General features: G+C 33.9%; 1 protein-coding gene across 1 annotated transcript in view; it reads left to right on the plus strand.

The window, feature by feature from the left end:
- The window catches only part of Lepr (leptin receptor), an 85,916-nt gene extending 74,487 nt beyond the window's left edge, over positions 1-11,429 (plus strand). Inside the window, exon 19 of the mRNA XM_077791213.1 lies at positions 10,617-11,429. Within this exon, the coding sequence (XP_077647339.1) occupies positions 10,617-11,429 (813 nt within the window). The remainder of the gene's footprint in view (positions 1-10,616) is intronic.
- The last annotated feature ends 4,561 nt before the right edge of the window (positions 11,430-15,990 follow it).

The following is a 15,990-nucleotide window of genomic DNA, read 5'->3' on the forward strand; positions in this document are numbered from 1 at the left end:
TCATGTATTTATTTCATTCATTTAGGATATTATTGAATACCTTTCCTACGCTAGTCACTTTGCTATCTCATAGTGTTGTAATAATAAGAAAAGTACTGCACATTCCTGGCCGGGAAAGTACTGGACATTCCTTGGCAGGGAAAGATGAGCACTAACCAGTTTATTATAGAAATAACATTACAATCATAAACTACAGTGGTGCTAAGAACTTATGGTGTGGCCTGGTGTAGTGTGTGGGGTGGGGAGGAGCAGGTACAGTTAAGAAGGTGCAGTAAGAATCCTTCCAACACCTCCAGGTCCACATGTTCTGTCTGTATTGATAGCCTCCTCTTGAAGACTCTGCTCCAGTTACACAAGCCTCCTTGTTCTTCCAGAATGCATAGACACAATCTTGACCTTTGACCCAAGATCTGGTAGGTAAATAGTTATTCACAGGCTCTGGGAAGACCACCTGTAAAGCCATGTGGTTGGACGGATCAGAGCATGTTTACAAATTGGAAATGGACTGGAGGTGAAAGAGTAAGCTGGAGGTGAAAGAGTAACTTTTCTTTTTCTTAAATATAAAGGTTTTGTCAAAATAATTACCTACTTAAATAAAGATTAAAACTTCTCTATATAAGTCTATATTAATTCATGGATGACCATCTTATTATTTCTTAGAAAGAACTAAAATCCTCTCTCTTCAGCATGTTCATGCGACACCTTACCTGGGAACCACCATGGACATGCTTCTAAGTATTTACCTGGCAAGGGAAAGATCAGTCCCACCTCAGCAAGGTGCAGTGTGAATCCACACCAGATGACTTTCCCTGTGTCTAGAAAACGCTGGCACAAAGAACTGCTGAGTGGGTACAGGGTGGTTGACTTTGTCATGGACTCCGTCCTACCCCACTGTCTGCTTTAACACACCCTGAAGATCAACATGGTGCCTAGCTGGTCATCTGCCAGATCTTACATACAAGAAAAATGAAATATCACCAAAAATTTCCAGATTCTGGTAAATTAAAGAATTTTTTGATACTTACAGAAGATGTGAAAATCTTTATTTATAAGTAAGACTGATTGTTTTTTTATCTTTGCAAATATTTGGTTTTCTAATCTTAGAAGATATTTTCTAAACAGTCACAAAAGCTTAGTTTATTACTAGGACTTAACAGGTGATTTAGAAATAATAAGTTTTTTTTTAATAAAGTAGGAATATTTAAAGAGTGAAAAATATAACTTCAAAGAATTTATTAATGATAAAAATTCTCATAAAAAAGAGAAAAATGTTATATCTAGTCTTCTGCTTTAATCTCCAAAATAACTAAAATTTACATATTAAAGAAAAAACAATACAGTGAAACTCACTTTATGTTACCAAAGAAAAAATGACAAGTTTACTCCCTGTCCTGTGCTTTCATATTTGTTATTTTATTTAATTCTTTCATAGCTTAAAGAGCCCAGTATTCTCTGATGACAAAACTGAATCTCAGAGTAGTTCAGTAGCATGTCTTGACCACCCAGCCAGTACATATAAAAACCTGCATTCCAACCCAGGTCCATCTGATGCAAACTGATACCCTGGTCATTAGTTCCATAATAATAATGTGTCTATTTCTTAATGTACTAAATACTACTGAATTACATACCTAAAAATAATGGAAATGGTAAATTTCATGTCTATATGTTTTAACATAGTAAATAAATGGGCAAGAAATCTGACTTGGTATATATCCAAAGGAGGTATGGAAATAACCATTTGTGCTTACAAAGTGAAATATACTTGACATCATTAGACATTCGGGAAATGCAAGTCAAAAACCAAAGGTCCCACTTCACACCTGGCAGGATGGCTATAAAAGAAGGATAAATATTGGTGAGAATGTGGAGAAATGGAACCTTCATCTACTCTGATGGATTGTAAAATAGTACCACCCTTTTAGAATATAGTCTGACATATCTTCAAAAGATTAAATATGAGACTCAGCAATTCCACTCCAATGTATACACCAACATAAAATGAAGTAATTTATTCACATGGAAATTTGACATGAATTTTCATGTCAGGATTATTCATGATAATCGAAACATGAAGAAAAATGACCTTCAAATAATGAATGGGTAAATAAAATGAAGTTTATCCAATTCTAAAACAAAAGTAATAAAAAAGCAAATAAAACCCCTATAAAGTACCATAAAACAAAGACCACAGTAGCCCATCATTTTAAAAAATAATTCAAATACAGTCATTTTTTAAGGAAGTAATAATTTTTATATAAAATATTTTCTTTAATTTGTTCTCCAAATTCAGATTTTTAGAAACATTTTTGTTTTACAATACTGGGAACTGAACCCAGGGATTTTTGCCATTGATCAACATCTCTACCTCTTTTTATTTTCAGACATTGTCTCTATAAGTTGACAGGGCTGTCCACCTGGTTATAAATGTCCCTTCATTATCTAAAGTATATATCTGGATATTTCTCATAATATAAAAAAATTTTGAAAGAAATACATGTGCAGGTTTAATAATGGAATTGTCTAGAAAAATTTTTATCGAAAATACAATCTACTCCTCCACTCCGCCCTGCCATTAGTCTTGCTCTCTAAATGCTACTACTTTAACTATCTTGCTTTTAATTTTTCTAATTTTCTAATTTTACAGTCTTCCAATCTTCCTGTCCCAGCCTCACGAGTAGCTGGGATTCCTGGCCTGTACCACTGCGCCCAGCCAGGAGCATTGATTTTTATGAAATGGCTCTGTACCTGTAAATCCTAGACATCCAGCCTGATCTCTAAAATTTTCTCTAATATTAGCCTGTTCCACTTTTTAAGCTATCATTCTCCTTCCTTTGATTTATGACTTATGCAAATCAAAGATGCAAAAAGTCTTTTTAAAGCCAGTATTTTGATATCTCTCTAAAAGAAAAAGAAAACATTTATTTTTTTTATTTTTTTTTAAAGAAAGAGGAGAGGGAGAGAGAGAGACAGAATTTTTTTTTTAATATTTATTTTTCAGTTCTCGGCACACACAACATCTTTGTTTGTATGTGGTGCTGAGGATCGAACCCGGGCCGCACGCATGCCAGGCGAGCGCGCTACCGCCTGAGCCACATCCCCAGCCCCAAGAAAACATTTATTTAAAGCACTATATGCCAGACTTTACTAATAACAGTAGGGTAACAACCAAAGGTAATTAATATAATATTTTATATTAATCATATATAATTCCTTCTAATATAATTTCCTCAAAATCTTTCTTTTGCATGCTATACTTCCTTTTCCCCTTCAGTTTTTTTCCCCCAGAAAATGTAAATATATTAAAAGCAGAGTAATGTAGGGTCTGGGGATGTAGCTAAGTGGTAGAACCCTTGCCTAGCATGTGTGAGGCCCTGGGTTTGATCCTTAACACTGCAAAAACAAATAAACAATGGTGGGGGGATTATATTAAAATGTCTTTTAGCCTATTATATACTTATAAAATTTTAGAAATTTTCCATATTTGCCTTATTTTAAGTAAGAATCACAGATAAAGTTTGTTCTGCTTGTTCCCTTCCTTTTTCTAATCCCTCCTTCCCTTCCTCTGTAGAGCCACCGCTTCTCTTCATCTAGTTGTACTTAAATATTTCCTACACCCACACGTGTGCACGTGTGGCCAATGCACAGTGATCCCTTGGGGAATTGCTAATGTTGACATACCATCCCCATGATTCATTCCAAACTACTTGTTCTCTCAGCTTTGGTTTTGAGCTCTCTCCATGTAGAGTTAGCGTAGTTTATATACCTGGACTGCTCCATACTGGTCTATCACACGAACATGCCACACAGTTCCTTTGTCCAATCCACTTCTAGTGGATATTTGTTTGAACTCTTTTTCTATTTATTACAAAAATGCTCAGGAAGTCTGGTTATATATGTCCCTTCATTATCTAAGGTATATGTCTGGATACTTCTCATAATTAAAAAAAATTTTTTTGAAAGAAATACATGTGCATGGTTTAATAATGAAATTGTCTAGAAAAATTTTTAATGAAAATATAATCTACTCCTCCACTCCGCCCTGAAATTAGTCTTGCTCTCTAAATGCCACTACTTTAACTGTCTTGCTTTTAATTTTTCTAACAGGTCATCTTCACAGTTCTAAAAAACTATATGCTTCTGTCACAGTGGATTGTGCACGAACTGCTGGTTTCTGGCTGAAAGGAGAACTTTACTCACCATGTATTTTTCTCTCCCCTTCTTTCCTCATGCTCCTACCACATATTTTTCTACTACTTTTTTTTCAATTCCTCTGCAACATCAGAAAAATCTACTTAAGCTTTCATTTTTTTTGTTCTATCAAATAAACTTCCTCGGAGTTCCTCACCTGTTTTTATTAAATGCATTACCCATTTCGCATTTCCCTCCATTTCCCCCTCACTTCCTCATCTCTGGAAATTATAACTATACTTAGGTCAGGGTTGATAACGTGTTCTGTGTTATAATCTGTCCATGGGTTCATTTTTTAAAAAGAAAAAAAACCCGATAAATTGAATTTATACTGTTATGATTATGTCAGTATTGTTCCTTGCACAACCATAATGTGATTACATTTCTTGGTGGTTTCAATGTCGTAGGAGTATTAGAAAATATATTAGAAACATTCCATTTGATCAAAATTATGCCAAATATTGTTGCTTTCATCTTTTTCATTTTTAGTTTTTCTTCTTTCCCCAGAGTTCCTAATTGTCACTCTGCCTGTCTGATCTGTCATCTCAAGTTCTGTGTACATCTGTTGTATGAGCTATTTCATCCAGTCCCTGTCTTCACTGGAGACCTGTCTGCAGCACACTCTGCCAAGGAGATCCTCCATCCTTCTACTTCAGTCAGGATTAGGCCTTTTGTAAAATTGCTACAAGTTATTATTTGGAACCTTCCCTTAACTGGTTTCTGCTCATTACTATTTCCTAGACTTCTTTCCCTGCTTTCACTTGATTAACTACATCCTCGACAGATGCTTCAAATATGGGTGAAATGTCTCCATCTCTGTGTGTTGGAGTTTCTTTTATTCCACCTTCCTTTACTCATAATTTTGGTGGAGTGTCAGTTTCTAGGTTGAAAAGTTTCCAGAAGAACTTTGAAACCATACCTGTCTTTTATGGTCTAGTGTCCCTGGTTGCTTCTGAGAAGTCAGATGTGAAACTTTGCTTCTCATTGGTTACTTGCAGTTTTCTCTTTTTAAAAATATACTTTCTATTTTTGATGTTCTGAAATTTCAGCATTGAGCCTAAGGTGGTAATTTTTTCATTTTTGGGTTATCATTTGAAGCAATTTGAATTTCTTAGAGTTATCCCCGGTCAACTGTAAGAAGTTCCATTATTTCTTTGATTATTTCCTCTCATTTGGTTCTTTCTAGTATCTGTATTTGTTGGAAGTTGAGCACTCTGAATGGATCTTCTATGTATTATTATTTTAATCTCTAATAGTTTCTGGGTTTCTTTTTTTCTTTTTCATTGTTAATCTTGCCACCCTCTATTATTCCAATGCTGCTGTTGGATTTTTATTTGCCATTATTATTTGCACATTTCCAAGTATGATTTTTCAGAATATTGTTGTCCAGTTTTATGCATACAATGTTTTCTGAAATAGTACTAGAAATTCCAGTTAGAGGATTTTTTTTTTTTTTGCTTATATAAAGTTCTATTTCTTGATTCTTCCATTTCTGTTAGGTCATGTTTTTCACTTATTTATATTGACTTTTCTTGTCTCAGACTACCCCCAAGTATCTGGTAATACTTGGCTTTCCTTTTCATATTTGCATGAAGCAGCAGACAGGCGCAATGGTAGCCGTGCATATAGCAGGGATTGCCATGCCAGTTGTGTAGCCAAAGCTCTGGCCAGAATGAGAAAAGATGTGCTCCGACATAGTGGTATCTGACAATTGCTGTCTCCTCTCACAGTTTCTCAGCTGCTTTTAAGAACAAAACCTTAATCCGGGTATGGAAGGTTGTTCTTGCACAAAGGTGCTTCCAAGTTCAGCAGAGAGTAGAAGAACCCCATTCCACATGCAGAGCTCCCATCAGGCCTGTTTTTAGCCTGTAGTCTCCTCTCTTCTGTGTGTTTATTGGCCACTTCTTCAGTCATCACCTGCAGTGTATTCAGCCAGGCTGGCTGACTTTCTCTTCAGCTGTAGTCCACCTGGATATATCCTGGTCTTCCTTAATTTTTTGCTCATTTTCTATGGTCCATGCTCTTCTAATTATTTTCAATTTTTAGAAATGAATAAAATTACTCATTCCCTGTTGCCTCTTAAATCAGAATTTTTCTCTATGCCATTTTTCTTTATACTTTAAAAATTAGTCATAAACAAAGATTGAATTCTTGGCATAGGAAAATGCAGTAACTCAATAACCTTGCTTTTCTTATAATTCAGGCTTTACAGTATGTAAGACTATAACCTTTCTTGGTTTGATTTGTACCCTTTTTTTTTAGATGCAAATTAGCTGAACTTCCCTTGTTGAATATACCTTAAAACTCTTAATTTACCTTGAATTCATTTCATTCCTTCCCATTTTTAATTTATTTTACAGTATTTTTCTCATCTTCCATTTCATTATTTTTGTTTGGGGCTTGCTTTTTTCTTTCTTTTTATCTGACATGCTTCTTTATCTACATTTATGTCAGTCTTTTCAAAAATTTTAAGTAAATTTTACAGCTTGCTTCAAAAAGCTGTAATTTTAACCAAATAATCTTTCAGGCCTCAACGCTTTATCTAAGCAAATGAAGAGAGTCTTGGGCCAGATTATTTCTTAGATCTTTTTTCTGCCTTGAGAAAAATAAATTCATCGTACTGGTTCTGTGGTTCTATTTTTCACCATTTTGGCCATCTTTCTCTTTGTTTCTTAAAATTTTTTATTCTCACTGCCTTACTTTCTCTTTTTTGTTGCAAATTCTCCAATATAACTGTTGGTTTTATCCCAACAGTAATATTTTTCCAGTCTTTGTGTTTTCCTTTTACTTATTCTTTTATTCCTGTGGCAATTAAAACTATCTTTAGATTGCAATATTAAAGTACCATTAAAAAATGAGAGAAGCCACATTGGTTTAAAAAAGAAAAAAGGTTCACTTTCCTAAAAAAAAAAAGGATGTGTTGCTATAGCAGAAGAACTTATAGACCAAAACAACAGAAGTGTTTTTAAATATTTTATCATTTGTTTTCTGAGTCATTTTTTTTATTTTGCTTTCTTATTTTTTTTTTTATTTTATCTAAACAGAGAACGGACATTCTTTGAAGTCTAATCATGATCACTACAGATGAACCCAATGTACCAACTTCCCAACAGTCCATAGAGTATTAGAAGATTTTTACATTTTGAAGAAGGAGAGCAAATCTTTTTTAAAAAAATTCATTAAACTATTGATAACTAATATATGGTGGATTATGTTTCATTTAGAATTTAAAATAGATGTGTAACTCTGGGTCTCATAGGTTTGAATTCAGTTCAGTTTGAATGTATGATTAATTTTCAGGTCATCTGGTTTTAAAAAAATAATATTCATGATTTCTGGCTTTTGATTTATCAATTTCCTGGTCATAAGGTTCTAAATGACTGTTGCTGTCATAACATACCTACTAGATATTATCAAATACCTAATAGGTAATCCTGTAATGAGGTGAACTGCAACTTCTGGCACACATCTTTGCAAACACAATGACTCCATCTCACTCAGAATGCAGTGAAAGTATTTAGTTTATATTTTTATGTCAAAAATTTTCTCTGAGATTCCTTAATAGACACTTGAGACTATAAATTGACCCATTTGGGTTTCTTTTTGAATGCCTTGTAGCTTGGATGTGTCTAACTTTGGTCAATCTGGGAATTTCAGTTGTCAATAGTTTTGAAAATGACTTCAGTGCTAACTTTCATTTCAATTCAAAGAAAGCCAGAATTTGTAGTTCATGCTAGTCACAGAACGGTGGAAATTAACAGTTCACATCAGGATAACCCTACATGCTCAGGTCACATTCCCCAGATCAGAAAAGAACAACCTCCAGTCCAGCCGCCTTGTGCAATTCTTGCCTAAATTTAATTTATTTCCACTGAACCATCCAAGACTTCTGGCTGTCAGGGAAGTGTGCAGTGATGCAAGGAAGGGAGTCTCTTTGGAACTTTTACAGATAGTTCATGGTGAGGACATAATTTTTCTTCTGAAAAAATAAGAGCACTTACAACTTCTGTGAAATTAGCATGCTAAGTGTGCTTACAAACTAAACCAAAGTGTCTAGTGATGAATCCAAATAATATTCAAATTTAGGATATCTATGGGTAACTTAGATTTTATTCATAGTTTTATATGGATGTCTTTAAAAAACTAAAAAACAGGAAGAATGTGTCTCTTTTCTTCCCTCCATTGACTATTAACAGATGTCATTGGAATGTGAAATCTAAGTGTGAAATTATGAAAGGATATCCTTTAATCCTTACCAGCTGAATACATATTTAACATATGCCTGGATTGTTCTAGAATCTCAAAAAAATTAGATACATATGGTGAAATAGTTTTCTATTTTTATTTTTATTTTTTGGTACCAGGAATTTAACCCAAGGGTGTTTTACACTGAACCATATCCCTAGGCCCATTTTTTATTTTTTGTTTTGAGACAGGATCTTGCTAAGTTGCTTAGGGCCTCGTTAAGTTGCTGAGTCTGACTTTGAAGTTGAGATCCTCCTGCTTCAGCCTCTCAAGCCACTGGGATTACAGGCATGTGCCACTGTGTCTGGTGCAAAATAGTTTTTTAAACAAACATACTTTTAATGAAGTTTTGATGACGTTTGTGGCCCATTGATAAAATAATATTTCAATAGTATATGAGTATGTAATTTCTTGGTATTAGTGTCTTCCACCTAAATTCATTTTAAGACACATGCAATTTTTGGTTTCAATAATTAGTTGCCCATTATGAAGTTTTAGGGAACATAGAATATGTCAGATAGGTTGTTTGAAGAACACATGTGAATTTTCATCCTATTTGTACATTCTTTTTGGTTTTCTTATTCATTGCATCTAATTATTTGGTGATGTTAATTTCTAAATTTGTTTAAATTTTAAGACAATTCAATGCTTATGTGTAGTAGAAGCCTTAAAAAAATGACCAAGCAAATATTGGAAGATAATCAGAAACCTATAGATTTATGTTAGAAGAAAAATAGGCATAGGAATAGTTTTCTCTTCCTATATTAAGTTGGTAGCATAATAGAGTTGTATTGACACAGTATTTGTCCTTATATAGTATTTTAATACATGTGTAAGTCTATTCCATTATTATTATATTTAGTGTTTGGTATATTTATTCCTTTATGGTTTTAATAAGATTTGGAAACTGTACTAAACAAATTGCATTTTTGTATGGAATATACTTGCCATTCAGAACAGCTGAGGATACCATTGTCTCAGGCAACCAAAAACTGAATTCATTCTATTAGTTTAAAAATTGTGAAAAAAGTTAAATTGCATGTATGATATATAAATTGAACACATGTTCTGTAGCACTAAATTTAGTTGTGTTAGTTTTTTGATATGATGCATCCACAGTATTTTTTATTTTGCATTTATTTTTCATTGTGTTTATATTGTATGAATTGAGCTTTGTGCATACAGATTCTTGATTTGTGGCTGCTTGGCAAGATTTTTGTTGTGATGTAACCATCATTCTTATAAAAAATATGATGTACATTTGTCTTGTGTATTTGTCTTCATTCCATATGTCTGTGTATATTTTATATGAAATTATGTATAAAGAATAGAAATTCACAAGTCTGTTACCATCTCTCACCATCATTGTTTTTAACAAATAGGCAATATTAGTTCTTATTTTTATATAACCTCAAGCAGCATCTCAATATAAGGCGTATATGCTCTTAAATAGTTGTTCATGATTATTTTACCTCTGTACCATATCTTATGTCATAAAATAGTTCTTTTAAGTATCTTTAAAAATTTTTTTTAGTTGTAGTTGGACAAATACCTTTATTTTGTTTATTTATTTTTATGTGGTATTGAGGATCAAACCCAGGTCACCGCATATGCTATGCAAGCGCTCCACCGCTGAGCCACAACCTCAGCTCCTCTTTTAAGTATCTTTAGACAAATTGTTTTGTTCATTTTATTTTATTATTTTTTCCTTTGGGGGACTTAAATTTTTTTTCTTTTGGGGGACTTAAATTTCAGTTTGTTGAAATATAATTTACTGTAAAACATAAGAAATTCTTCAGAAGATAGTATTTTATAATTATAGTCATCTTTCTAAATTGAAAGCTAAGCACTTGCAGACACTATTTTATTTAATTCTAGGCATATCACAACAAAGCAAATGTTAAACTCATTTTACAGGTGAAGATACTGAAAGGCAAAGAGGATGGTGTGGTTCACAGAATCAAAAGAACTCTAGCCTAAGTTTGTCCTGTCCTGCTTTTAAACACTTAAAGCTGACTCTCCTTTATGATTTTTGATGTATATTTAATTTCAAAGTAGTTCATTTGGGGGGTTGACTTATGTCCATCATTATTAACCTTATACACTTGGATTTCTGCAAGCATGGCATAATGAAAAAAATTTTAATATAATTGAGCATTAAAATGTGTCTTTTCTTTTAGCCTGAAACCTTTGAGCATCTTTTTACCAAGCATGCAGAATCAGTGACATTTGGTCCTCTTCTTTTGGAGCCTGAAACCATTTCAGAAGACATCAGTGTTGATACACCATGGAAAAATAAAGATGAGATGATGCCAGCAACTATGGTCTCACTGCTTTTGACAGCTGAAGATCTTGAGCAGGATTCTGCCTGTATTAGTGACCAGGGCAACAGCCCTCACATCTCTGAGGCTGGGAGCATTCCGGCTGTCTGTGAGGACGAAAGCCAGAGACAACCCTCAGTTAAATACGCCACACTGGTCAGTAATTCCAAGTCAAGCGAAACGGATGAAGAGCAGGGGCTCATACATAGTTCAGTCAGCAAGTGCTTCTCTAGCAAACATTCTCCATCAAAACATTCTTTCTCTAATAGCTCCTGGGAGATAGAGACCCAGGCATTTTTCATATTATCAGAGCGGCATCCCAATATGATTTCACCACACCTTTCGTTCTCAGAAGGACTGGATGAACTTTTGGAACTGGAGGGAAAGTTCCCTGAAGAAAATAATAGTGAAAAGTCTGTCTATTATTTAGGGGTCACCTCAATCAAAAAAAGAGAAAGTGATGAGTCAGGAGTATTATGCCCATTTCCAGCACACTGTTTAGTCACCGACATCAGAATCCTCCAGGACACTTGTTCCCACTTTGTAGAGAACAACTTCAACTTAGGAACTTCTGGCAAGAAGACTTTTGTATCTTACATGCCCCAGTTTCAAACTTGTTCCACTCAGACACATAAGATTATGGAAAACAAGATGTGTGACCTAACTGTGTGATTCCATTCAAGAAACCTTCAGAATTGTATTATAGTGGATCACGTGGCCTATAATATAATTGCTTTACTGTTGTAAATGGGGGAACACCAGAGAAAATCATTAGAGTCAAATATGAAAATGATTCCAAAATTAATGATATCTGTTTGTCCTCTCTAATATAGACCCCAAAAAGGTGAGAAAACCCTCATGAGCCTAGCCATGCAGATAGACACTACAAATAATTCTATTCACAGGCCACCGTGGGAAGGTCTCTTGTTGTTAGCTATGAACAAGCCCAGCAGGTACCATCTTTTGTGAATATTAGACCTGTGTAGAAAGAAATACAGTGTTCTGTATCACACCACCATCTGAAGGAAGGCTTTTCACCAATATTTGTAAGATACAGATGTTGTTTCAAGGGTGTGTTTGCTTTACTTTCAGTTGCTTTTATTTTGCACTAATTCCCTTACACACACACACACACACACACACACACACACACACATTTATACTTAATAGTTATGGATTTTGAAAGTATGTGATGTGTTTGTATTTTGTGCTACCAAAGTGTGTGATTTAAAGTAGGCATATCATTAAATGTTGAACATAAGTAGAGACTTTAGCTCTGGTCTGAGGGGTTATACTTGTGAAGACTAACAAATTAGCCAAATGTTATGCACTAAATTTAAGTTACACAGCTTAGAATGAAATCATCTGTTATAATGGCAGGACCCACAGCCAGTGTTTTGATAATAGCACAAGTAGTTTTTAAAACAATGTCTGTTAAAACTCCTCTCTTTGAAATATAACTAACTACATGGCCAGTGTCATTCTGCACCACTCTGGAGTCAATGTGTTTCCCCAGCCCCACTCACATGGACACCATTTTTTCCCCTCCCTCAGATTCTCTCTATACACTAGTCACAGTACAAATACTTTACATACTTCAACTCAATTACTGCAATAATTGTATGAGATGTGTTGCTATACTTCTTTTAAAGATTAAGAGATTAAATAATTTTCGCAAGGTCACAGCATTAATGGGTGACAGAACCAGAATTCAGATTTAAATCGATAACTTATCAATGCTAGTAATTGTGTTTTTAAAGAACAACTGAATTGCAATCAAATAAAATCTATTAAGAAGAAATTTCTGGTTGAAAAATTATGTGAGGTTTGCACAGATCTCACCCTTGACTTTAAGATTAATGCAGAAGTTTATTATTTGAGCTTTTGATATGGCAAGAGAATTCGAAGCCCAGCATAGTGGACAACAATCTAGGTTAAGAAACTTGCACATTTCGTTGTTTCATGGCAAGAAATAAGAAGTTCAAGATTATCGATTTCATCAAAATAAATATTGTTTAAAATATATCTGTGAGTTGCTAAACATCATCAGAGTTTTCTACTTAAACTTAGGATTCTGTTGATTTTACTATTACCCTAAGTAAATCCTTACATTCCTTCTCTATTTATGATAAAAGCAATGTTTCATAAATAATAATAAACATCATAAACAATGACAAAGATCCCAGACTCCTTTTAAAAGATATTGTTTTCACACTTCATAGTAATTTGCCACTCAGAAATCAATAAGTTAGTTTCATGTTATAAATATTATTAAGATGTCTCAGGATCTCATACTCAACAGATGAGCCTCTTATAAAAAAAATGGTAGAGCACCCATACCAACTCACTTATTCGTGTGAGAAAACCTTAGTTCTATACAAAGACAAATGAAGAAGATAGTTTTTTCACTGATTTTTAAGACACTTTAGAGATTCAGAAATAAGTGATATGCATGGAAATTTTGGTAAAACTGACTTTTTTAATACATGCTTACAAAATATAGACATTTAATTGAAGGTATGTTATAGAAGAGATGGGAAATTAAATTTTGCCTCACTCTCCATGTAACGGGAGATTAATCATTGAACATATCTGATGAGACACAACATTCTTCTGTGATCTGTGACCCAAAACAACAGAAAAGAGAAACCAAGAGCTCTAGTCAATTCAAGAGTGATCCGTGCTATGTGTACACTGGAGTGAATCAGTCCTAGGATCATTGTAGTGCTGCAGACCCAAGTTAAGGGAATTCAGTGATGTCACATTAACCTGAGGTCATTGATATCATCTTGGTGCAGCTTTGGTCTGCAAACAAGTAAACAAAAGGTACTTTCTTTCATAGGGCTGAGCTAACATAGTTTGGCTTATTAACTCATATTTATTATTGTCAGTGCACTTGAGTTCTAATTTTCACTTTTGAAAGTTTACTTCTCCATTGCTATGTTTTATTGGATTGTAAAAGGTTTCTACTATTAATTAGTGTATTTTTATACAACTTAGGGAAAATTTGGAGTGTTGTATATTTCAGAACATTCAGATACTCTCCTTACTGGAGCCTCTATAAAAAGTATTTAAGGGATCAAGGAGCTGAAATATGGGCTTTGGACCTTTTTCCTTCTCTCTCTCTTTCCTTCACTCTCCCTCTCTCCTCCCTGTCCTTATTCAGTGTTGGGAATTAAATCCAGGCCCTTGTACATGCTCAGCTTTCCCCTCAGCCTTGGACGTCCAAACTTGTGATAAACCTGGAATTTTGAATATTTCATTTAGTGACCTTATGTCACAACAACAAGCTACTAATCAGACCCTTTTCATCTGAAGTTCATGAAAAGAAACTCATAAATTAATCATTTGAGGTATGGTTTCATGTACAAATAAATTGAAAAGATAAAACATCTATGTCAGGGTCAATGGGATGATACAATTCATAGCTTAAAACCCCTAAGAAGAAATGTAAAAAACTGAGTTATACCTCACTAAGAGTAGGAGCTTCCCTCTGAAGCCTTATATTCCATTTAGAGATGGGCTATGTGTTGTCAAGAGGAATAGGACAGATAATCTTTTATTTTTAAAACAAGTCTTCAAGTGATAGAAGGACTTGGATAAAGTTCCCAAACTAGTGGAAAATCCTGAACTCGGAATAAGGATTTATGACCCTCATCGTGACATTCCTCTACTTCCTTTCATTCTTTTCCAACAACCAACTCCCTCTTTCCAAATATCAAACATATGGTCGCATTCCTTCAGTACTATGAGCCCCTTGCCAGTTCAAGAAAGATGAACCCTAGCGGTTTGCACTATTGGGAGGGGTGCCTACAGGGCTCCTGTGTAGAGTGGACTGTGCTGATGGATTTGGACAATAGCAACTGCAAAGGTTCATGTCTCCTAGCATATGGATACAAACAAAAGGCATTTTTTTCCTGAATTACTTCCTGTATTTCTAAAAAAAAAAAAAAAAAGTTTCTTCTATTTTTTTCTCTTCCAGGGGTGATCTTAGTAGTTCTATTAACAAATTCTTCTGAAGTATTTGTTACTGAGAAATCTCGTGCTCAGATTTTAAAGTACAAAATTGTCCGTGCTACTCTGATGAACCTAAACTGCATTCGAGAAAACATGTAAATGTAGTTACAAGAATGTGAAGAGGTCTTCACAGAAGGAAGCCAGCCAAGTCAGTGATTGTACTCTATTGAAGACTAGCTTCAAAGAGTAAATGCACATCTGCATCTGTTCCCAATGTTGGGAGTGCATTCGAACTGAGATCCTGTTACATGTATCAGAGCATCAAGATGTGGTTTTCCTGAGGTTTTATATTGAATTAATTATTTTTATATAAAGTTTATATTTATTTTGGAAAGCTGCTGAAAATGTCTATTTTTCAAAATTAATTGCGCTTAAGATGTGTGGCATTCAATTTGATTTTGTGAGAATCTCTGATGGGTTATTTTAAATCACACATTTATTCAAAAACCCTAAGAATAAATTTGAACTAAGAATAAATTTGAAAGTAAGAGACTTAGTTTTGTAGTAAAATACTTACAGATAATGTACTTTTGAAACCTATCATTGAGTGTCTGGCATGCAGTTAACTTTTGTCACAATTGCTATGGTAATAAATATTATAAGCAAGTGTCAAGATGTGTGTTACTAATTGTTTTTATAAAAATTTAGTTCTCCTACTTCCCCAGTATGTTTCCAAAGTCATAGATAATGCAGTGTAAATTATGACCAAAATATTTTTATCTATCATTATGAACCCTAAGGAGTGTTACAATTTTGAGAAATGAATGTTCTCAATTATTATAAATTTATTTTAGGATTATATTATCCATGGTATGGTAAATAACTCGTTATTATTTTAGAAAGCATTTGAAAATAAGAAGTAATCTTTTTTTTTTCAACCATTTCAGTTTTATTATTTATATTATCCCTCCTGTTGCAGCTAATGACTGTCATTGACAGTGGTCATCAAATACTTGAAGATTAAGTGAAGGTCTAAGAAGACGTGCATTTGAGCCTACAATTCAGTATCTGTTGATTCTATAATAATTGTTTCAATAGTGTTGAAGATAATATCTTTTTTTTTACAAAGGTATTGTATCTTTCAAAAATTTTTTTTTAATTTTATTTATTTATTTACTTATTTTTTTAATTGGTCATTCATAACATTACATAGTTCTTAATACATCATATTACACGGTTTGATTCACGTGGATTATGAACTCCCCCTTTTACCCCG

This window comes from Urocitellus parryii, chromosome 11 (assembly GCF_045843805.1).
Source record: "Urocitellus parryii isolate mUroPar1 chromosome 11, mUroPar1.hap1, whole genome shotgun sequence".
In the NCBI taxonomy this organism is placed as follows: domain Eukaryota; kingdom Metazoa; phylum Chordata; class Mammalia; order Rodentia; family Sciuridae; genus Urocitellus; species Urocitellus parryii.